General features: G+C 56.4%; 1 protein-coding gene across 1 annotated transcript in view; it reads left to right on the top strand.

Moving 5' to 3' along the window:
* Nucleotides 1-21,269, top strand: part of LOC121269353 (AMP deaminase 1-like) — a 59,272-nt gene that overhangs the window by 24,407 nt on the left and 13,596 nt on the right. Inside the window, 1 exon segment of the mRNA XM_041173906.1 lies at nt 20,102-20,228. Coding sequence (XP_041029840.1) covers nt 20,102-20,228 — 127 coding nt within the window.

The following is a 21,269-nucleotide window of genomic DNA, read 5'->3' as shown; positions in this document are numbered from 1 at the left end:
AGAGACACCAGTCAGTGTACAGATATCTCCCTGAGGGAGAGGGACTGAGAGACACCAGTCAGTGTACAGCTATCTCCCTGAGGGAGAAGGGCTGAGAGACACCAGTCAGTGTACAGATATCTCCCTGAGAGAGAGGGACTGAGCGACAACCAGTCAGTGTACAGATATCTCCCTGAGAGAGAGAGGGGACTGAGAGACACCCGTCAGTGTACAGCTATCTCCCTGAGGGAGAAGGGCTGAGAGACACCCGAGGGCAGATATCTCCCTGAGGGAGAGGGGCCTGAGAGACACCAGTCAGTGCACAGATATCTCCCTGAAACAGAGGGGACTGAGAGACACCAGTCTGTGTACAGATATCTCCCTGAGTGAGAGGAGCTGAGAGACACCAGTCAGTGTACAGATATCTCCCTGAGAGAGAGAGGGACTGAGAGACACAAGTCAGTGTACAGATATCTCTCTGACAGAGAGAGAGGGTCTGAGAGACACCAGTCAGTGTTACAGCTGTCTCCTGAGGAGAGGGGACTGTGAGACACCAGTCAATGTACAGATATCTCCCTGAGAGAGAGGGGACTGAGAGACATCCAAGGACAGATATCTCTCTCCCTGAGGGGACTGGGGCACTCTTGCTTGTATACATCTTTGTGATTGAAACGTTTCCTGTCTCTCAGGAATTCTCTGATTCCCTCGACGACTCGTCCAATCAGTTTGCAGAGTTGAGGCTGTCGATTTATGGGGGGCCGCCCGACTGAATGGGAGGATCTTGCTAACTGGTTCACTCGTCAGGAAGTCTGCTCTCCAAAACTCCGCTGGATGATCCAAGTGCCAAGGATCTAGTGAGTGGATTCTCGGACTGTCAGGATAACGAAAACCATTCTGCTTTTCAGACAGAGGGAGAGCCAGAGAGAGAGAGAGAGAGAGAGATAGATAGAGAGGAAATGTGAGATAGAGGCGGTATAAAGAGAGGGAGACAGGCAGACAAAAAGGACGAGGGAGATAGAGATAGAGAGAGAGAGACGGAGTTAGAGATGGATGGAGCGTGGGACAGGTTGGGGGTGATGAGGGACAAACAGAGAGACTGGGAGAAAGAGTATTAGAGAGATGGGGAAAGAGTTAGTGAGGGAGATAGAAATTCATTGTGATTGAGACGCTGAGAGTGAAAGTGAGAAGGACAGTAAGTGAGACAATGGGAGAGATGTAGAAGGAGAGAGAAAGAGTGGGAGGCAAAGAGCAGAGACAGATACAGAGAAGGTCAGTGGGAGAAAGGCAGAGGAAAATTAGAGACAGACAGTGAGAGACGGATACAGAGAGAGAGAGAGAGACAGAAAGTAAAAATAGAGAGACTAACAGGGAGAGAGGTAAAGGGAGACAGAGAGTGAGAGGGCAGAAAAAAATACAGAGACCAACAGAGAGAGACAAAAAGAGAGGCAAAGGGAGACAGAGTGTGAGAGACAGATACAGAGAGAGAGAGAGATAGGAGAGATACATAGATGGGAAGAGAGTGAGAGAGGGTAAGATGGAGGGGGGGAGAGAGAGATAGAAACAGGGAGTGAAAGAGACAGAGACAGGCAAATAGACAGAGGAGGAGAGATAAGGAGCTGGGGAAGAGAGAGAGAGGGTAAGATTGAGGGAATCAGAGAGAAAGAGATAGAGAGAGAGAGACTGAGACAGAGACACTGGGAGAGATACAAAGAGAGAGACAGAAAGAGAGACAGAGAGAGATAGCAAAACTAACAGAGTGAGGCACAGGTAGTGATGGAGACTGAGACAGAGGGTAACATACCTGCAAAACAGAGTACTTGAGAGAGACAGAGAATCAAATAGAAAGCTAAAAGGAAGTGCATGTGGATCAGATAGAAATTAGAAAACACAAAGAAGAGATACATAAAGGAAGAAATATTCAGAGTAGCAAGGAGAAAGTGAAAGAATGAGGCATAAAAAAACATAATATTGGTACACGTTAGAGACCAAGAACATTAGGAAAGTGGATGGGGACAGTGTAGAGGGAGATTTACTCTGTATCTAACACCGTGTTGTACCTGTCCTGGGAGTGTTTGATGGGGACAGTGTAGAGGGAGATTTACTCTGTATCTAACCCCGTGCTGTACCTATGCTGGGAGTGTTTGATGGGGCCAGTGTAGAGGGAGCTTTACTCTGTATCTAACCCCATGGTGTACCTGTCCTGGGAGTGTTTGATGGGGACAGTGTAGAGGGAGCATTACTCTGTATCTAACCCCGTGCTGTACCTGTCCTGGGAGTGTTTGATGGGGACAGTGTAGAGGGAGCTTTATTCTGTATGTAACCCTGTGCTGTACCTGTCCTGGGAGTGTTTGATAGGGACAGTGTAGAGAGAGTTTTACTCTGTATCTAACCCCATGGTGTACCTGTCCTGGGAATGCTTGATAGGGACAGTGTAGAGAGAGCTTTATCTGTATCTAATCTCGTGCTGTACCTGTCCTGGGAGAGCTCGATGCTGACACTGGGTATAAAGTGGGGGACACACTGTCAGGGTAATGTAGAGGGAGCTCTACACTGTATCTAACCCGTGCTGTACCTGCCCTGGGAGCGCTCGATGCTGACACTGGGTATAAAGTGGGGGTCACACTGTCAGGCTAATGTAGAGGGAGCTCTACACTGTATCTAACCCGTGCTGTCCCTGCCCTGGGAGCGCTCGATGCTGACACTGGGTATAAAGTGGGGGACACACTGTCAGGGTAATGTAGAGGGAGCTCTACACTGTATCTAACCTGTGCTGTCTCTGCCCTGGGAGCGCTCGATGCTGACACTGGGTATAAAGTGGGGGACACACTGTCAGGGTAATGTAGAGGGAGCTCTACACTGTATCTCACTTCCGTTCATTTGGATATTTTAATTTTGCTGACAGTTAATTTGTAAATAATGATGCCAAAAGATTGAAAGTGAACAAAACTACTCTTTCCCTATCTCTCTATCTCATTCCTTCTGATCTGCCCTCTCTGTCACTCTTGGCCTCTCTCACTCTTCCTTCCATTTTCTCTTTCACTCTATCATTCACATGAGATTTATCTCTCGCTCTTTCTCCATCACTCCATCTCCTCCCACCTACATCCAATTCTCTCTCTCTGTTTACTCTTTCCCACACATCATCTGAATCTCCCACCCACTCACATTGTTTCTCTCTCTTTCTCTCACTCTCTCCGTCTTTTTCACCCTCTCTCTTTCTTTCATGCAATCATTCAATCTCCCCTTACTCTACAATTCCATGTTTTGTTCTGTCTCCATCATTCTCCCTCACGCTCGCTCCATTCACCCCCTCATTTTCTCTCAATCCTGTATGTTCACTCATTCTATCTCTCTTCCCCCTCGGTGTCTCTCCAACTCTCTATCCCTGTCTCTCCATCTTTCTCCCCTGATCTCTCCATATCCTTCCACATCTCTCTCTCACTCTATACATCTCCCTATTCCTCTCTCCAACTCTGTCCCTTGATTGCCCTCCATCTCTCCATCTCTCCCTCAATTTCTCCATGTCTCTCACCTCTCCCTCTCTCTCCATCCCTTTATCTCACTCCTTCACTCTCCCTCTCTCGTCACCTCTATATCTGTCCCTCTCCTTCTCTATGGCTCTTATCCTCTTCCTGTCTCTGTCTACCTTTCTCCCTCTCTCTGTCTGTCGCTCCCTCTCTCTGTCTGTCTCTCCCTCTTCCTGTCTGTCTCTCCTCCATCTCTCTCTCTCTGTGTTGCCTCTGACTCTCTTTTTATCTCATTATCTCTGTCTCTCTTTTTTCCATCTCTCTCTGTCTCCCTCTTTTTATCCATCTCTCTCTATCTGTCTCTCTCTGTGTCTCTTTCTCTCTCTCTGTGTCTCTCTCTATGTCTCTTTCTCTCTGTGTCTCTCTTTCTCTTTCTCTGTCTATTTCTCTCTCTCTCTGTCTCTCTCTGTCTCTTTCTCTCTCTCTCTGTCTCTCTCTGTGTCTCTTTCTCTCTCTGCCTCTCTCTCCCTCTTTGTCCTCCATCTCTCCCTCTCTGTCTATTTCACACTCGCTATCTGTCTCTCTCTGCATCTCTTGACTCTCTGTCTCTCTCCCTCTCTTCTTCTCTAATCATCTGTCTCCCTCAATCTCTGTCCCTCTCCCTCTTTTTTTCTCTCATAATCTGACTCCATCTCTCTCTGTCTCTCTCCCTCTTTCTCTCTCTCTCTGTCTCTCTCCCACTCTCTGTCCCTCTCCTCCTCTCTCCCTGTCTCTCCTCCAACTCTCTCTGTCGTCTCTGTCTCTCTCTCTTTTTCTCTCATTATCTCTGCCTCTCTATCCACCATTTCTCTCTATCTCTCTCCCTGTCTCTTTTTTTCTCTCTCTCTCTCTCTCTCTCCCCCATGTCCCTCTCTCTCCCGTCTCTCTCTCTCCCCCGTCTCTCTCTCGCCCCCCATCTCTCTCTCCCCCATCTCTCTCTCTCCCCGTCTCTCTCTCTCTCCCCGTCTCTCTCTCTCTCCCCACCATGTCTCTCTCTCTCCGTCTTTCCCTCTCTCGCCCCGTCTCTCTCTATCTCTCACACACCCCGTCTCTCTCTCTCCCTTGCTCTCACCCCGTCTCTCTCTCTCTCTTGCTCTCGCCCATCCCACTCTCTCTTGCTCTCGCCCGTCTCTCTCTCTCTCTTGCTCTCACCCCGTCTCTCTCTCTCTCTCTCTCTTGCTCTCACCCTGTTTCTCTCTCTCTCTCTCTCCCCCTCCCCGTCTTTCTCTCTCTCTCTCCCTCCCTGTCTCTCTCGCTCTCTCTCTCCCTCCCCATCTCTCTCTCTCTCTCCCCTCCCCGTCGTTCTCTCTCTCGCTCCCTCCCTGTCTCTCTCGCTCTCTCTCTCCCTCCCCATCTCTCCCTCTCTCTCCCTCCCTGTCTCTCTCGCTCTCTCGCCCTCCCCATCTCTCTCTCTCTCTCCCTCCCCGTCTCTCCCTCTCTCTCTCACACACCCCGTCTCTCTCTCTCGCTTGCTCTCACCCCGTCTCTCTCTCTCCCTTGCTCTCGCCCATCTCTCTCTCTCTCTTACTCTCACCCCGTCTCTCTCTCTCTCTCCCCCTCCCCATGTTTCTCTCTCTCTCTCCTTCCCTGTCTCTCTCGCTCTCTCTCTCCCTCCCCATCTCTCTCTCTCTCTCCCTCGCTGTCTCTCTCTCTCTTTCCCTCCCTGTCTCTATCTCTCTCTCTCTCCCTCCCTGTCTCTCTCTCTCTCTCCCTCTCCATCTCTCTCTCTCTCTCTCTCCCTCCCCGTCTCTATCTCTCTCTCTCTCTCCCTCCCCGTCTCTCTCCCCCCCTCCCTTTCTCTCCCTCTCTCTCTGTCTCCCACCCCGGCACTCTCTCCCTCTCTCTCTCTCTCCATCCCCGTCTCTCTCTCTCTCTCTCCCTCCCTGTCTCTCTCTCTCTCTCTCTCTCTCCCTCCCCATCTCTCTCTCTCTCCCTCCCCGTCTCTCTCTCTCTCTCCATCCCCGTCTCTCTCTCTCTCTCTCCCTCCCCGTCTCTCTCCCTCTCTCTCTCTTGCACTCGCCCCGTCTCTCTATCTCTCTCTCTCCCTCCCCGTCTCTCTCTCCCTTGCACTCGCCCCGTCTCTCTCTCTCTCTCTCTCTCCCTCCCCGTCTCTCTCTCTCTCTCCCTCCCTGTTTCTCTCTCTCGCTCCCTCCCCATCTCTCTCTCTCTCTCTCTCCCTCCCCGTCTCTCTCTCTCTCCATCCCCGTCTCTCTCTCTCTACCCCCCCGCCTCTCTCTCTCTCCATCCCTGTCTCTCTCTCTCCCTCCCCGTCTCTCTCTCTCTCTCTCTTGCACTCGCCCCGTCTCTCTATCTCTCTCTCCCTCCCCGTCTCTCTCTCTCTCTCTATCTCTCCCTCCCCGTCTCTCCCTCTCTACTTCCCTCCCCGTGTCTCTCTCTCTCTCTCTCTCTCCCTCCCCGTCTCTCTCTCTCTCTCCATCCCCGTCTCTCTCTCTCTCTCTCCCTCCCCGTCTCTCTCCCTCTCTCTCTCTTGCACTCGCCCCGTCTCTCTATCTCTCTCTCTCCCTCCCCGTCTCTCTCTCCCTTGCACTCGCCCCGTCTCTCTCTCTCTCTCTCTCTCCCTCCCCGTCTCTCTCTCTCTCTCCCTCCCTGTTTCTCTCTCTCGCTCCCTCCCCATCTCTCTCTCTCTCTCTCTCCCTCCCCGTCTCTCTCTCTCTCCATCCCCGTCTCTCTCTCTCTACCCCCCCGCCTCTCTCTCTCTCCATCCCTGTCTCTCTCTCTCCCTCCCCGTCTCTCTCTCTCTCTCTCTTGCACTCGCCCCGTCTCTCTATCTCTCTCTCCCTCCCCGTCTCTCTCTCTCTCTCTATCTCTCCCTCCCCGTCTCTCCCTCTCTACTTCCCTCCCCGTGTCTCTCTCTCTCTCTCTCTCTCCCTCCCCGTCTCTCTCTCTCTCTCTCCCTCCCTGTTTCTCTCTCTCGCTCCCTCCCCATCTCTCTCTCTCTCTCTCTCCCTCCCTGTCTCTCTCTCTCTCTCTCTCTCCATCCCTGTCTCTCTTTCTCTGTCTCCCTCCCTGTCTCTCTCTCTCCCTCCCCGTCTCTCCCTCTCTCCCTCCCCGTCTCTCTCTCTCTCTCCCACCCCGTCTCTCTCTCTCTCTTGCACTCGCCCCGTCTCTCTAACTCTCGCTCCCTCCCTGTCTCTCTCTCTCTCCCTCCCCATCTCTCTCTCTCTCCCTCCCCATCTCTCTCTCTCTTGCATTCGCCCCATCTCTCCCTATCTCTCTCCCTCCCTGTCTCTCTCTCTCTCTCCCCCTCCCCATCTCTCTCTGTCCCTCCCCGGCTCTCCCTCTGTCTCTCCCTCCCCGTCTCTCTCTCTCTCTCTCTCTCCCTCCCCGTCTCTCTCTCTCTCTCTCCCTCCCTGTCTTTCTCTCTCTCGCTCCCTCCCCATCTCTCTCTCTCTCTCTCTCCCTCCCCGTCTCTCTCTCTCTCTCTCTCGCTCCTTCTCCATCTCTCTCTCTCTCTGCCTCTCTCTCCCTCCCCGTCTCTCGCTCTCTCTCTCCCTCCCCGTCCCTCTCTCTCTCTCCCTCCACGTCACTCTCTATCCCTCCCCATCTCTCTCTCTCTCCCTCCCAATCTCTCTATCTCTCTCTCCCTCCCCGTCTCTCTCTCTCTCTCTATCTCTCCCTCCCCGTCTCTCTCTCCCTCCCTCCCCATCTCTCTCTCTCTCCCTCCCCATCTCTCTCTCTCTCATGCACTCGCCCCGTCTCTCCCTATCTCTCTCCCTCCCTGTCTCTCTCTCTCCCTCCCCATCTCTCTCTCTCTCCCTCCCCGTCTCTCTCTCTCTCTCCCTCCATGTCTCTCTCTCTCTCTCCCTCACTGTCTTTCTCTCTCTCTCTCCCGCCCCGTCTCTCTCTCTCTGTCTCTGTCTCCCCATCTCTCCCTCTCTCTCTCCCTCCCCGTCTCTCTCTCTCTCTCTCTCTCCCCCGTCTCTCACTCTCTCTCTCTCTCCCTCCCCATCTCTCTCTCTCTTCCCTCACTGTCTTTCTCTCTCTCTCCCTCCCCATCTCTCCCTCTCTCTCTCTCCCTCCCCGTCTCTCTCTCTCTCCCTCCCCGTCTCTCTCTCTCCCTCACTGTCTTTCTCTCTCTCTCCCGCCCCGTCTCTCTCTCTCTCTGTCTCTCCCTCCCCATCTCTCTCTCTCTCTCTCCCTCCCTGTCTCTCTCTCTCTCACTCCTCATCTCTCACTCTCTCTCTCTCCCTCCATGTCTCTCTCTCTCTCCCTCCTCCTCTCTGTCTCACTCTCCCTGAGTCACTCTCTCTCTCTCTCTCCTCATCTCTCTCTCTCTCTCTCGCCCCGTCTCTCTCTCTCTCTCTCTCCCTCCCCGTCTCTCGCTCCCCCTCCCCGTCTCTCTCTCTCTCTCTCTCCCTCCCCGTCTCTCTCTCTCTCTCTCTCCCTCCCTGTCTCTCTCCTCTCTCACTCCCTCCCCATCTCTCTCTCTCTCTCTCTCTCCCTCACCGTCTCTCTCTCTCTCTCCCTCCCCGTCTCTCTCTCTCTCTCCCTCCCCGTCTCTCTGTCTCTCTCCCTCCCCATCTCTCTCTCTCTCTCTCTCCCTCACTGTCTTTCTCTCTCCCTCCCTCCCCATCTCTTCCTCTCTCTCTCTCCCTCCCCGTCTCTCTCACTCTCTCTCTCCCTCCCCGTCTCTCTCTCCCCCTCCCCGTCTCTCCCTCTCTCTCTCTCCATCCCCGGCTCTCTCTCTCTCTCCCTCACCGTCTCTCTCTCTCTCACACCCCATCTCTCTCTCTATCTCTCTTGCTCTCGCCCCGTCTCTCACTCTCTCTCTCTCTCTCTCGCCCCATCTCTCTCTCTCTCTCTCCCTCCCTGTCTCTCTCTCACTCTCTCTCTCCTCCCCGTCTCTCTCTGTCCCCCTCCCCGTCTCTCCCTCTCTCTCTCTCCCTCCCCGGCTCTCTCTCTCTCTCTCTCCCTCCCCATCTCTCTCTCTCTCTCTCCCCCCTGTCTCTCTCTCTCTCACACCCCATCTCTCTCTCTCTCTCTCTCTCTCGCCCCGTCTCTCTCTCTCTCTCTCTCTCTCTCTCTCTCTCTCTCTCCCTCCCTGTCTCTCTCTCTCTCTCTCCCTCCCTGTCTCTCTCTCTCTCTCTCCCTCCCTGTCTCTCTCTCTCTCTCTCCCTCCCCATCTCTCTCTCTCTCTATCTCCCTCCCCATCTCTCTCGCTCTCTTGCACTCGCCCCGTCTCTCCCTATCTCTCTCCCTCCCTGTCTCTCTCTCTCTCTCCCTCCCTGTCTCAATCTCTCTCTCCCCCTCCCCGTCTCTCTCTCTCCCCCTCCCCGTCTCTCTCTCTCCCTCCCCGGCTCTCCCTCTCTCTCCCCCTCCCGTCTCTCTCTCTCCCTCCCCGGCTCTCCCTTTCTCTCTCCGTCCCCGTCTCTCTCTCTCTCTCTCCCTCCCCGTCTCTCTCTCTCTCTCCCTCCCCGTCTCTCTCTCTCTCCCTCCCCGTCTCTCTCTCTCTCTCCCTCCCCGTCTCTTCCTCTCTCCCACCCTCCCCATCTCACTCTCTCGCTCTCTCACTCCTTGTCTCTCTCTCTCTTTCCCTCCCCGTCTCTCGCTCTCTCTCTCCCTCCCCGTCTCTCTCTCTCCCTCCCCGTCTCTCTCTCTCCCTCCCCGTCTCTCTCTCTCCCTCCCCGTCTCTCTCTCTCCCTCCCCGGCTCTCCCTCTCTCTCTCCCTCCCCGTCTCTCTCTCTCTCACTCTCCCTTCCCGTCTCTCTCTCTCTCTCCCTCCCTGTCTCTCTCCTCTCTCGCTCCCTCCCCATCTCTCTCTCTCTCTCTCTCCCTCCCCGTCTCTCTCTCTCTCTCTCCCTCCCCGTCTCTCTCTCTCTCTCCCTCCACGTCTCTCTCTCTCTCTCCCTCCCCATCTCTCTCTCTCTCTCTCCCTCCCCGTCTCTCCCTCTCTCCCTCCCTCCCCATCACTTCCTCTCTCTCTCCCACCCTGTCTCTCTCTCTCTCTCTCCCTCCCCGTCTCTCTCTCCCCCTCCCCGTCTCTCCCTCTCTCTCTCTCCATCCCCGGCTCTCTCTCTCTCTCCCTCACCGTCTCTCTCTCTCTCACACCCCATCTCTCTCTCTATCTCTCTTGCTCTCGACCCGTCTCTCTCTCTCTCTCTCTCTCGCCCCGTCTCTCTCTCTCTCTCTCTCCCTCCCTGTCTCTCTCTCTCTCTCTCTCCCTCCCCGTCTCTCTCTCTCTCTCTCTCTCCCTCACTGTCTGTCTCTCACTCTCTCCCTCTCCCTCCCCGTCTCTCTCTCTCTCTCTCTCCCTCCCCGTCTCTCTCTCTCTCTCTCTCTCTCCCTCCCCGTCTCTCTCTCTCTCTCTCTCCCTCCCCGTCTCTCTCTCTATCTCCCTCCCCATCTCTCTCTCTCTCCCTCACTGTCTTTCTCTCTCTCTCCCGCCCCGTCTCTCTCTCTCTCTCTCTCTCACTCCTCGTCTCTCTCTCTCTCTCTCCCTCCATGTCTCTCTCTCTCACTCCTCGTCTCTCACTCTCTCTCTCCCTCCCTGTCTCTCTCTCTCTCCCTCCTCCTCTCTGTCTCTCTCTCTCTCCCTGGGTCTCTCTCTCTCTCCTCATCTCTCTCTCTCTCTCACACCCCATCTGTCTCACTCTATCCCTTGCTCTCGCCCCGTCTCTCTCTCTCTCTCTCCCTCCCCGTCTCTCTCTCTCTCCCTCCCTCCCTGTCTCTCTCTCACTCTTTCTCTCTCCTTCCCCATCTCTCTCTCTCTCTCTCTCGCCCCGTCTCTCTCTCTCTCTCTCTCTCTCCCTCCCCGTCTCTCTCTCTCTCTCCCTCCCTGTCTTTCTCTCACTCTCTCTCTCCTTACCCGTCTCTCTCTCTCTCTCTCCCTCCCCGTCTCTCACTCTCTCTCTCCCTCCCCGTCTCTCTCTCTCTCTCCCTCACTGTCTTTCTATCTCTCTCCCTCCCCATCTCTCCCTCTCTCTCTTTCCCTCCCCGTCTCTCTCTCTCTCTCCCACCCCGTCTCTCTCTCTCTCTGTCTCTCCCTCCCCATCTCTCCCTCTCTCTCTTTCCCTCCCCGTCTCTCTCTCTCTCTCCCTCCCCGTCTCTCTCTCTCTCCCTCACTGTCTTTCTCTCTCTCTCCCTCCCTGTCTCTCTCTCTCTCACTCCTCGTCTCTCACTCTCTCTCTCTCCCTCCATGTCTCTCTCTCTCTCCCTCCTCCTCTCTGTCTCTCTCTCCCTGAGTCACTCTCTCTCTCTCTCTCCTCATCTCTCTCTCTCTCTCTCGCCCCGTCTCTCTCTCTCTCTCTCTCTCCCTCCCCGTCTCTCGCTCCCCCTCCCCGTCTCTCTCTCTCCCTCCCCGGCTCTCCCTCTCTCTCTCCCTCCCCGTCTCTCTCTCTCTCTCTCTCCCTCCCCGTCTCTCTCTCTCTCTCTCTCCCTCCTTGTCTCTCTCCTCTCTCACTCCCTCCCCATCTCTCTCTCTCTCTCTCTCCCTCACCGTCTCTCTCTCTCTCTCTCCCTCCCCGTCTCTCTCTCTCTCTCCCTCCCCGTCTCTCTGTCTCTCTCCCTCCCCATCTCTCTCTCTCTCTCTCTCCCTCACTGTCTTTCTCTCTCCCTCCCTCCCCATCTCTTCCTCTCTCTCTCTCCCTCCCCGTCTCTCTCTCTCTCTCTCTCTCTCCCTCCCCGTCTCTCTCTCCCCCTCCCCGTCTCTCCCTCTCTCTCTCTCCATCCCCGGCTCTCTCTCTCTCTCCCTTACTGTCTCTCTCTCTCTCACACCCCATCTCTCTCTCTATCTCTCTTGCTCTCGCCCCGTCTCTCTCTCTCTCTCTCTCTCTCTCTCGCCCCGTCTCTCTCTCTCTCTCTCCCTCCCTGTCTCTCTCTCACTCTCTCTCTCCCTCCCCATCTCTCTCTCTCCCCCTCCCCGTCTCTCCCTCTCTCTCTTTCCCTCCCCGTCTCTCTCTCTCTCTCCCTCCCCGTCTCTCTCTCTCTACCTCACTGTCTTTCTCTCTCTCTCCCACCCCGTCTCTCTCTCTCTCTGTCTCTCCCTCCCCATCTCTCCCTCTCTCTCTTCCCTCCCCGTCTCTCTCTCTCTCTCCCTCCCCGTCTCTCTCTCTCTCCCTCACTGTCTTTCTCTCTCTCTCCCTCCCTGTCTCTCTCTCTCTCACTCCTCGTCTCTCACTCTCTCTCTCTCCCTCCATGTCTCTCTCTCTCTCCCTCCTCCTCTCTGTCTCTCTCTCCCTGAGTCACTCTCTCTCTCTCCCTCCCCGTCTCTCTCTCTCTCTCCCTCCCCGTCTCTCTGTCTCTCTCCCTCCCCATCTCTCTCTCTCTCTCTCTCCCTCACTGTCTTTCTCTCTCCCTCCCTCCCCATCTCTTCCTCTCTCTCTCTCCCTCCCCGTCTCTCTCTCTCTCTCTCTCTCCCTCCCCGTCTCTCTCTCTCCCTCCCCGTCTCTCCCTCTCTCTCTCTCCATCCCCGGCTCTCTCTCTCTCTCCCTCACCGTCTCTCTCTCTCTCACACCCCATCTCTCTCTCTATCTCTCTTGCTCTCGCCCCGTCTCTCTCTCTCTCTCTCTCTCTCTCTCTCGCCCCGTCTCTCTCTCTCTCTCTCCCTCCCTGTCTCTCTCTCACTCTCTCTCTCCCTCCCCATCTCTCTCTCTCCCCCTCCCCGTCTCTCCCACTCTCTCTCTCCCTCCCCGGCTCTCTCTCTCTCTCTCTCTCTCCCTCCCCATCTCTCTCTCTCTCTCTCTCCCTCCCTGTCTCTCTCTCTCTCACACCCCATCTCTCTCTCTCTCTCTCTTGCTCTCGCCCCGTCTCTCTTTCTCTCTCTCTCTCGCCCCGTCTCTCTCTCTCTCTCTGTCTCCCTCCCCGTCTCTCTCTCTCTCTCTCTCCCTCCCTGTCTCTCTCTCTCTCTCTCCCTCCCCATCTCTCTCTCTCTCCCTCCCCGTCTCTCTCTCTCTCTCTCTCTCCCTCCCCGCCTCTCTCTCTCTCCCTCACTGTCTTTCTCTCTCTCTCCCGCCCCGTCTCTCTCTCTCTCTGTCTCTGTCTCCCCATCTCTCTCTCTCTCTCCCTCCCCGTCTCTCTCTCTCTCCCTCCTCGTCTCTCACTCTCTCTCTCTCTCTCCCTCCCCGTCTCTCTCTCTCTCTTTCCCTCCTCATCTCTCTCTCTCTCTCTCACACCCCATCTGTCTCTCTCTCTCTCGCTTGCTATCGCCCCGTCTCTCTCTCTCTCTCTGTCTTGCACTCGCCCCGTCTCTCTCTCTTTCTTTCTCGCCCCGTCTCTCTCTCTCTCTCCCTCCCCGGCTCTCCCTCTCTCTCTCCCTCCCCGTCTCTCCCTCTCTCCTTCCCTCCCCGTGTCTCTCTCTCTCTCTCTCTCCCACCCCATCTCTCTCTCTCTCTCTATCTCCCTCCCCATCTCTCTCGCTCTCTTGCACTCGCCCCGTCTCTCCCTATCTCTCTCCCTCCCTGTCTCTCTCTCTCTCCCTCCCCGTCTCAATCTCTCTCTCTCCCCCTCCCCGTCTCTCTCTCCTGCTCCCCGTCTCTCTCTCTCCCTCCCCGGCTCTCCCTCACTCTCCCCCTCCCCGTCTCTCTCTCTCCCTCCCCGGCTCTCCCTTTCTCTCTCCCTCCCCGTCTCTCTCTCTCTCTCTCCCTCCCCGTCTCTCTCTCTCTCTCCCTCCCCGTCTCTCTCTCTCTCCCACCCCGTCTCTCTCTCTCTCTCCCTCCCCGTCTCTTCCTCTCTCCCTCCCTCCCCATCTCACTCTCTCTCTCTCTCCCTCCTTGTCTCTCTCTCTCTTTCCCTCCCCATCTCTCGCTCTCTCTCTCTCTCCCCGTCCCTCTCTCTCTCTCCCCGTCTCTCTCTCTCCCTCCCCATCTCTCTCTCTCTCCCTCCCCGGCTCTCCCTCTCTCTCCCCCTCCCCGTCTCTCTCTCTCCCTCCCCGGCTCTCCCTTTCTCTCTCCCTCCCCGTCTCTCTCTCTCTCTCTCCCTCCCCGTCTCTCTCTCTCTCCCTCCCTGTCTCTCTCTCTCTCCCTCCCCGTCTCTCTCTCTCTCTCCCTCCCCATCTCTTCCTCTCTCCCTCCCTCCCCATCTCACTCTCTCTCTCTCCCCCTCCCCGTCTCTCTCTCTCCCTCCCCGGCTCTCCCTTTCTCTCCCCCTCCCCGTCTCTCGCTCTCTCTCTCCCTCCCCGTCCCTCTCTCTCCCTCCCCGTCTCTCTCTCTCTCCCTCCCCATCTCTCTCTCTCTCCCTCCCAATCTCTCTATCTCTCTCTCTCCCTCCCCGTCTCTCTCTCTCTCTCTCTCTCCCTCCCCGTCTCTCTCTCTCTCTCTCTCTCCCTCCCCGTCTCTCCCTCTCTCCTTCCCTCCCCGTGTCTCACTCTCTCTCTCTCTCCCTCCCCATCTCTCTTTCTCTCTCCCTCCCCATCTCTCTCTCTCTCTTGCACTCGCCCCGTCTCTCCCTATCTCTCTCCCGCCCTGTCTCTCTTGCTCTCTCTCTCTCCCTCTCCCTCCCCGTCTCAATCTCTCTCTCCTCCTCCCCGTCTCTCTCTCCCCCTCCCCGTCTCTCTCTCTCCCTCCCCGGCTCTCCCTCTCTCTCTCCCTCCCCGTCTCTCTCTCTCTCACTCTCCCTTCCCGTCTCTCTCTCTCTCTCCCTCCCTGTCTCTCTCCTCTCTCGCTCCCTCCCCATCTCTCTCTCTCTCTCTCTCCCTCCCCGTCTCTCTCTCTCTCTCTCTCCCTCCCCGTCTCTCTCTCTCTCCCTCCACGTCTCTCTCTCTCTCTCCCTCCCCTTCTCTCTCTCTCTCCCACCCCGTCTCTCCCTCTCTCCCTCCCTCCCCATCTCTTCCTCTCTCTCTCTCCCTCCCCGTCTCTCTCTCTCTCTCCCTCCCCGTCTCTCTCTCCCCCTCCCCGTCTCTCCCTCTCTCTCTCTCCATCCCCGGCCCTCTCTCTCTCTCTCCCTCACCGTCTCTCTCTCTCTCACACCCCATCTCTCTCTCTATCTCTCTTGCTCTCGCCCCGTCTCTCTCTCTCTATCTCTCTCTCGCCCCGTCTCTCTCTCTCTCTCTCTCTCCCTCCCGGTCTCTCTCTCACTCTCTCTCTCCCTCCCCGTCTCTCTCTCTCTCTCTCTCCCTCCCTGTCTTTCTCTCACTCTCTCCCTCTCCTTCCCCGTCTCTCTCTCTCTCTCTCCCTCCCCGTCTCTCTCTCTCTCTCTCTCTCTCTCCCTCCCCGTCTCTCTCTCTCTCTCTCTCCCTCCCCGTCTCTCTCTCTCTCTCCCTCCCCATCTCTCTCTCTCTCCCTCACTGTCTTTCTCTCTCTCTCCCGCCCCGTCTCTCTCTCTCTCTGTCTCTCCCTCCCCATCTCTCTCTCTCTCTCTCTCCCTCCACGTCTCTCTCTCTCTCACTCCTCGTCTCTCACTCTCTCTCTCTCTCCCTCCCTGTCTCTCTCTCTCTCCCTCCTCCGCTCTGTCTCTCTCTCTCTCCCTGGGTCTCTCTCTCTCTCCTCATCTCTCTCTCTCTCTCACACCCCATCTGTCTCACTCTAACTCTTGCTCTCGCCCCGTCTCTCTCTCTCTCTCCCTCCCCGTCTCTCTCTCTCTCCCGCCCTCCCTGTCTCTCTCTCACTCTTTCTCTCTCCTTCCCCATCTCTCTCTCTCTCTCTCTCGCCCCGTCTCTCTCTCTCTCTCTCTCTCTCCCTCCCCGTCTCTCTCTCTCTCTCCCTCCCTGTCTTTCTCTCACTCTCTCTCTCCTTACCCGTCTCTCTCTCTCTCCCTCCCCGGCTCTCCCTCTCTCTCTCCCTCCCCGTCTCTCTCTCTCTCACTCTCCCTTCCCGTCTCTCTCTCTCTCTCCCTCCCTGTCTCTCTCCTCTCTCGCTCCCTCCCCATCTCTCTCTCTCTCTCTCTCCCTCCCCGTCTCTCTCTCTCTCTCTCTCCCTCCCCGTCTCTCTCTCTCTCCCTCCACGTCTCTCTCTCTCTCTCCCTCCCGTTCTCTCTCTCTCTCCCTACCCGTCTCTCCCTCTCTCCCTCCCTCCCCATCTCTTCCTCTCTCTCTCTCCCTCCCGTCTCTCTCTCTCTCTCCCTCCCCGTCTCTCTCTCCCCCTCCCCGTCTCTCCCTCTCTCTCTCTCCATCCCCGGCCCTCTCTCTCTCTCTCCCTCACCGTCTCTCTCTCTCTCACACCCCATCTCTCTCTCTATGTCTCTTGCTCTCGCCCCGTCTCTCTCTCTCTCTCTCTCTCTCGCCCCGTCTCTCTCTCTCTCTCTCTCTCCCTCCCGGTCTCTCTCTCACTCTCTCTCTCCCTCCCCGTCTCTCTCTCTCTCTCTCTCCCTCCCTGTCTTTCTCTCACTCTCTCCCTCTCCTTCCCCGTCTCTCTCTCTCTCTCTCCCTCCCCGTCTCTCTCTCTCTCTCTCTCTCTCTCCCTCCCCGTCTCTCTCTCTCTCCCTCTCCCTCCCCGTCTCTCTCTCTCTCTCCCTCCCCATCTCTCTCTCTCTCCCTCACTGTCTTTCTCTCTCTCTCCCGCCCCGTCTCTCTCTCTCTCTGTCTCTCCCTCCCCATCTCTCTCTCTCTCTCTCTCCCTCCACGTCTCTCTCTCTCTCACTCCTCGTCTCTCACTCTCTCTCTCTCTCCCTCCCTGTCTCTCTCTCTCTCCCTCCTCCTCTCTGTCTCTCTCTCTCTCCCTGGGTCTCTCTCTCTCTCCTCATCTCTCTCTCTCTCTCACACCCCATCTGTCTCACTCTAACTCTTGCTCTCGCCCCGTCTCTCTCTCTCTCTCCCTCCCCGTCTCTCTCTCTCTCCCGCCCTCCCTGTCTCTCTCTCACTCTTTCTCTCTCCTTCCCCATCTCTCTCTCTCTCTCTCTCGCCCCGTCTCTCTCTCTCTCTCTCTCTCCCTCCCCGTCTCTCTCTCTCTCTCCCTCCCTGTCTTTCTCTCACTCTCTCTCTCCTTACCCGTCTCTCTCTCTCTCCCTCCCCGTCTCTCACTCTCTCTCTCTCTCCCTCCCCGTCTCTCTCTCTCTCTCCCTCACTGTCTTTCTCTCTCTCTCCCTCCCCATCTCTCCCTCTCTCTCTCTCCCTCCCCGTCTCTCTCTCTCTCTCCCTCCCCGTCTCTCTCTCTCTCCCTCACTGTCTTTCTCTCTCTCTCCCGCCCCGTCTCTCTCTCTCTCTCTGTCTCTCCCTCCCCATCTCTCTCTCTCTCTCTCTCCCTCCCTGTCTCTCTCTCTCTCACTCCTCGTCTCTCACTCTCTCTCTCTCCCTCCATGTCTCTCTCTCCCTCCTCCTCTCTGTCTCTCTCTCCCTGAGTCACTCTCTCTCTCTCACTCCTCATCTCTCTCTCTCTCTCACACCCCATCTGTCTCACTCTATCTCTTGCTCTCGCCCCGTCTCTCTCTCTCTCCCTCCCCGTCTCTCTCTCTCCCTCCCTCCCTGTCGCTCTCTCTCTCTCTCTTTCTCCCTCCCTGTCTCTCTCTCCCCTTCCACGTCTCTCTCTCTCTCTCTCCCTTTCCCCGGCTCTCTCTCTCTCTCTCTCTCCTTCCCCATCTCTCTCTCTCTCTCTCCTCTCCCTCCCCATCTCTCTCTCTCTCACACCCCATCTCTCCCTCTCTTGCTCTCGCCCCAACTCTCTCTCTCTCTCCCCATCTCTCTCTCTCTCTATTGCTCTCGCCCCTTCTCTCTCTCTCCCTCCCCGGCTCTCCCTCTCTCTCCCCCTCCCCGTCTCTCTCTCTCCCTCCCCGGCTCTCCCTCTCTCTCTCCCTCCCCGTCTCTCTCTCTCTCTCTCTCTCTCCCTCCCCGTCTCTCTCTCTCTCTCCCTCCCTGTCTCTCTCACTCTCTCGCTCCCTCCCCATCTCTCACTCTCTCTCTCCCTCCCCGTCTCTCTCTCTCTCTCTCTCCCTCCCCGTCTCTCTCTCTCTCTCCCTCCCCGTCTCTCTCTCTCTCTCCCTCCCCGTCTCTCTCTCTCTCTCTCCCTCCCCGTCTCTCCCCCTCTCCCTCCCTCCCCATCTCTTCCTCTCTCTCTCCCTCCCCGTCTCTCTCTCTCTCTCCCTCCCCGTCTCTCTCTCCCCCTCCCCATCTCTCCCTCTCTCTCTCTCCATCCCCGGCTCTCTCTCTCTCTCTCCCTCACCGTCTCTCTCTCTCTCTCCCCCTCCCCATCTCTCTCTCTCCCTCCCCGGCTCTCCCTCTCTCTCTCCCTCCCCGTCTCTCTCTCTCTCTCTCTCTCTCTCCCCGTCTCTCTCTCTCTCCCTCCCTGTCTCTCTCTGTCTCTCTCTCTCCCCCTCTCTCTCTCTCTCTCTATCTCTCCCTCCCCATCTCTTTCTCTCCCTCCCCATTTCTCTCTCTCTCCCTCCCCGTTTCTCTCTCCCTCCCTCCCCGTCTCTCTTTCTCTCTCTCCTTCCCCGTCTCTCTCTCTCTCTCTCTCCCTCCCCGTCTCTCTCTCTCCCCCTCCCTGTCTCCCCCTCTCTCTTTCTCTCACTCCCCGTCTCTCTCTCTCTCTCTCCCTCCCCGTCTCTCTCTCTCTCACACCCCATCTCTCTCTCCCTCTCTCTCTCTCCCTCCCCGTCTCTCTCTCTCTCTCCCTCCCACCCGTCTCTCTCTCTCTCTCTCCCTCACTGTCTTTCTCTCTCTCTCCCCCTCCCCGTCTCTTGCTCTCTCTCTCTCCCTCCCCATCTCTCTCTCTCTCTCCCCCTCCCCGTCTCTTGCTCTCTCTCTCTCACTCCCCGTCTCTCTCTCTCTCTCTCCCTCCCCGTCTCTCTCTCTCTCACACCCCATCTCTCTCTCCCTCTCTCTCTCTCCCTCCCCGTCTCTCTCTCTCTCTCTCCCTCCCACCCGTCTCTCTCTCTCTCTCTCCCTCACTGTCTTTCTCTCTCTCTCCCCCTCCCCGTCTCTTGCTCTCTCTCTCTCCCTCCCCGTCTCTCTCTCTCCCTCCCCGTCTCTCTCTCTGTCTCTCCCTCCCTGTCTCTCTCTCTCTCTCTCTCCTTCTCTGTCTCTCTCTCTCTCTCTCCCCCTCCCCATCTCTTGCTCTCTCTCTCGCCCTCCCCGTCTCTCTCTCTCTCTCCCTCCCCGTCTCTCTCTCCCTCCCCGTCTCTCTCTCTCTCCCTCCCCGTCTCTCTATCTCTCTCTCTCCCTCCCTCCCTTTCTCTCTCTCTCTCTTTCTCCCTCCCTGTCTCTCTCTCCCCCTCCACGTCTCTCTCTCTCTCTCTCTCTCTCTCCCTCTCCCCGGCTCTCTCTCTCTCTCTCCTCTCCCTTCCCGTCTCTCTCCCTCTCACACCCCATCTCTCTTTCTCTTGCTCTTGCCCCATCTCTCTCTCTCTCTCCCCGTCTCTCCCCCTCTATTGCTCTCGCCCCGTCTCTCTCTCTCTTGCTCTCGCCCCGTCTCTCTCTCTCCCTCTCTCCCTATCTCTCTCTCCCTCCCCGTCTCTCTCTCTCTCTCTCTCCCTCCCCGTCTCTCTCACTCTCTCTCTCCCCGTTGCTCTCTCTCTCTCTCCTCATCTCTCACACCCCATCTCTCTCTCTCTCTCGCTCTCGCCCCGTCTCTCTCTCTTTCTCTTACTCTCGCCCCGTCTCTCTCTCTCTCTCCCTCTTACTCTCGCCCCGTCTCTCTCTCTCTCTTTCTCGCCCCGTCTCTCTCTCTCTCCCTCCCTGTCTCTCTCTCTCTCCCCCTCCCCATCTCTTGCTCTCTCTCTCGCCCTCCCCGTCTCTCTCTCTCTCTCCCTCCCCGTCTCTCTCTCCCTCCCCGTCTCTCTCTCTCTCCCTCCCCGTCTCTCTATCTCTCTCTCTCCCTCCCTCCCTTTCTCTCTCTCTCTCTCTCTTTCTCCCTCCCTGTCTCTCTCTCCCCCTCCACGTCTCTCTCTCTCTCTCTCTCCCTCTCCCCGGCTCTCTCTCTCTCTCTCTCTCTCCTCTCCCTTCCCGTCTCTCTCCCTTTCACACCCCATCTCTCTTTCTCTTGCTCTCGCCCCATCTCTCTCTCTCTCTCTCCCCGTCTCTCTCTCTCTATTGCTCTCGCCCCGTCTCTCTCTCTCCCTCTCTCCCTATCTCTCTCTCCCTCCCCGTCTCTCTCTCTCTCTCTCTCTCCCTCCCCGTCTCTCTCACTCTCTCTCTCCCCGTCGCTCTCTCTCTCTCTCTCCTCATCTCTCACACCCCATCTCTCTCTCTCTCTCGCTCTCGCCCCGTCTCTCTCTCTTTCTCTTACTCTCGCCCCGTCTCTCTCTCTCTCTCCCTCTTACTCTCGCCCCGTCTCTCTCTCTCTCTTTCTCGCCCCGTCTCTCTCTCTCTCTCTCCCTCCCTGTCTCTCTCTCTCTCCCTCCCCGTCTCTCTCTCTCTCTCTCTCCCCCTCCCCGTCTCTCTCTCTCTCTCTCCCTCTCCGTCTCTCTCTCTCTCTCCCTCTCCGTCTCTCTCTCTCTCTCTCCCTCCCCGTCTCTCTCTCTCTCCGTCTCTCTCTCTCCCTCTCCCTCCCCATCTCTCTCTCTCTCTCCCTCCTTCCCCACCTCTCTCTCCCTCCCTCCCCGTGTCTCTCTCCTTCCCTCCCCGTGTCTCTCTCTCTCTTTCTCCTTCCCGATCTCTCTATCTCTCTCCCTCCCTGTCTCTCTCTCTCTCTCTTTCCCTCCCCATCTCTCCCTCTCTCTCTCTATCTCTCTCCCTCCCTGTCTCTCTCTCTCTCCCTCCCTCCCTCCCTCCCCATCTCTCTGTGTCTCCACAGCAATGTATTCCATAAATTAAACAGGATTAAAAGTTTTGAGGAAATGTTGGACAATCTCTTCAGGCCAATATTTGAGGCAACCCTTTTCCCCCAGAAGCACAAGTCACTGCACATTTTCCTGAAATACGTGAGTATATAATACTGTTCATTAACTCACAGACAATAGAGAGGCAGAGTCAAAATTATCTGACCCTGAAAACAGGGGAATAGGAGAAGACCATTCAGCCCCTTGAGCCTGTTACATAGGAACAGGAAGAGGCCATTCAGCCCCTCGAGCCTGTTACATAGGAACAGGAAGAGGCCATTCAGCCCCTCGAGGCTGTCACATAGGAACAGGAAGAGGCCATTCAGCCCCTCGGGCCTGTCACACAGGAACAGGAAGAGGCCATTCAGCCCCCTCGAGCCTGTTACACAGGAACAGGAGGAGGCCATTCCACCCCTCGAGCCTGTTACACAGGAACAGGAGGAGGCCCATTCATCCCCATCAAGCCTGTCACACAGGAACAGGAGGAGGCCCATTCAGCCCCATCGAGCCTGTTACACAGGAACAGGCGGAGGCCATTCAGCCCCCTCGAGCCTGTTACACAGGAACAGGAGGAGGCCATTCAGCCCCCTCGAGCCTGTTACACAGAAACAGGAGGAGGCCCATTCAGCCCCCTCGAGCCTGTTACACAGAAACAGGAGGAGGCCATTCATGCCCCCAAGGCTCCCTGCAGTTCTAGTAGCTCCTCAACCAGAGAAAATAGCTTCCCCCTCTCCGTTCTCTCAGCCCCTATGATCATCTCAAACATCTCAAACCTTCTAAACTTGATGGAAATCAAATTGAAACTCCAAAGCCACGGTGTTATGACCGATGCAGTGGGTAAAGCTGAGTTATTTTAAAATCCCAAAGGGGAAACTTTAAACAACTGTCATAACCAATAATTTTAAGTGTTATGTTTGAGGTACGACTCTAAACACAGGAATAAGACCAACAGTTCTCGAGGCTTTATATTAAACTAAATGAAACATTTTATTCAATTACACAGGTTAAAATATATATACACATGGCCCCAAATTACTACTATCATAACTTTTAACAAATTCCCAAACTAATCTCCATTAAGGCAACAGCAACCCATAGACTTAACCAAACACCAGGCAAAGCATTTTCACCTTACAAATTCAA

This window comes from Carcharodon carcharias, chromosome 24 (assembly GCF_017639515.1).
Source record: "Carcharodon carcharias isolate sCarCar2 chromosome 24, sCarCar2.pri, whole genome shotgun sequence".
Classification (NCBI taxonomy): Eukaryota; Metazoa; Chordata; class Chondrichthyes; order Lamniformes; family Lamnidae; genus Carcharodon; species Carcharodon carcharias.
Note: the sequence above shows the minus strand (reverse complement) of the source record. Positions and strands in the feature narration are given on the sequence as shown.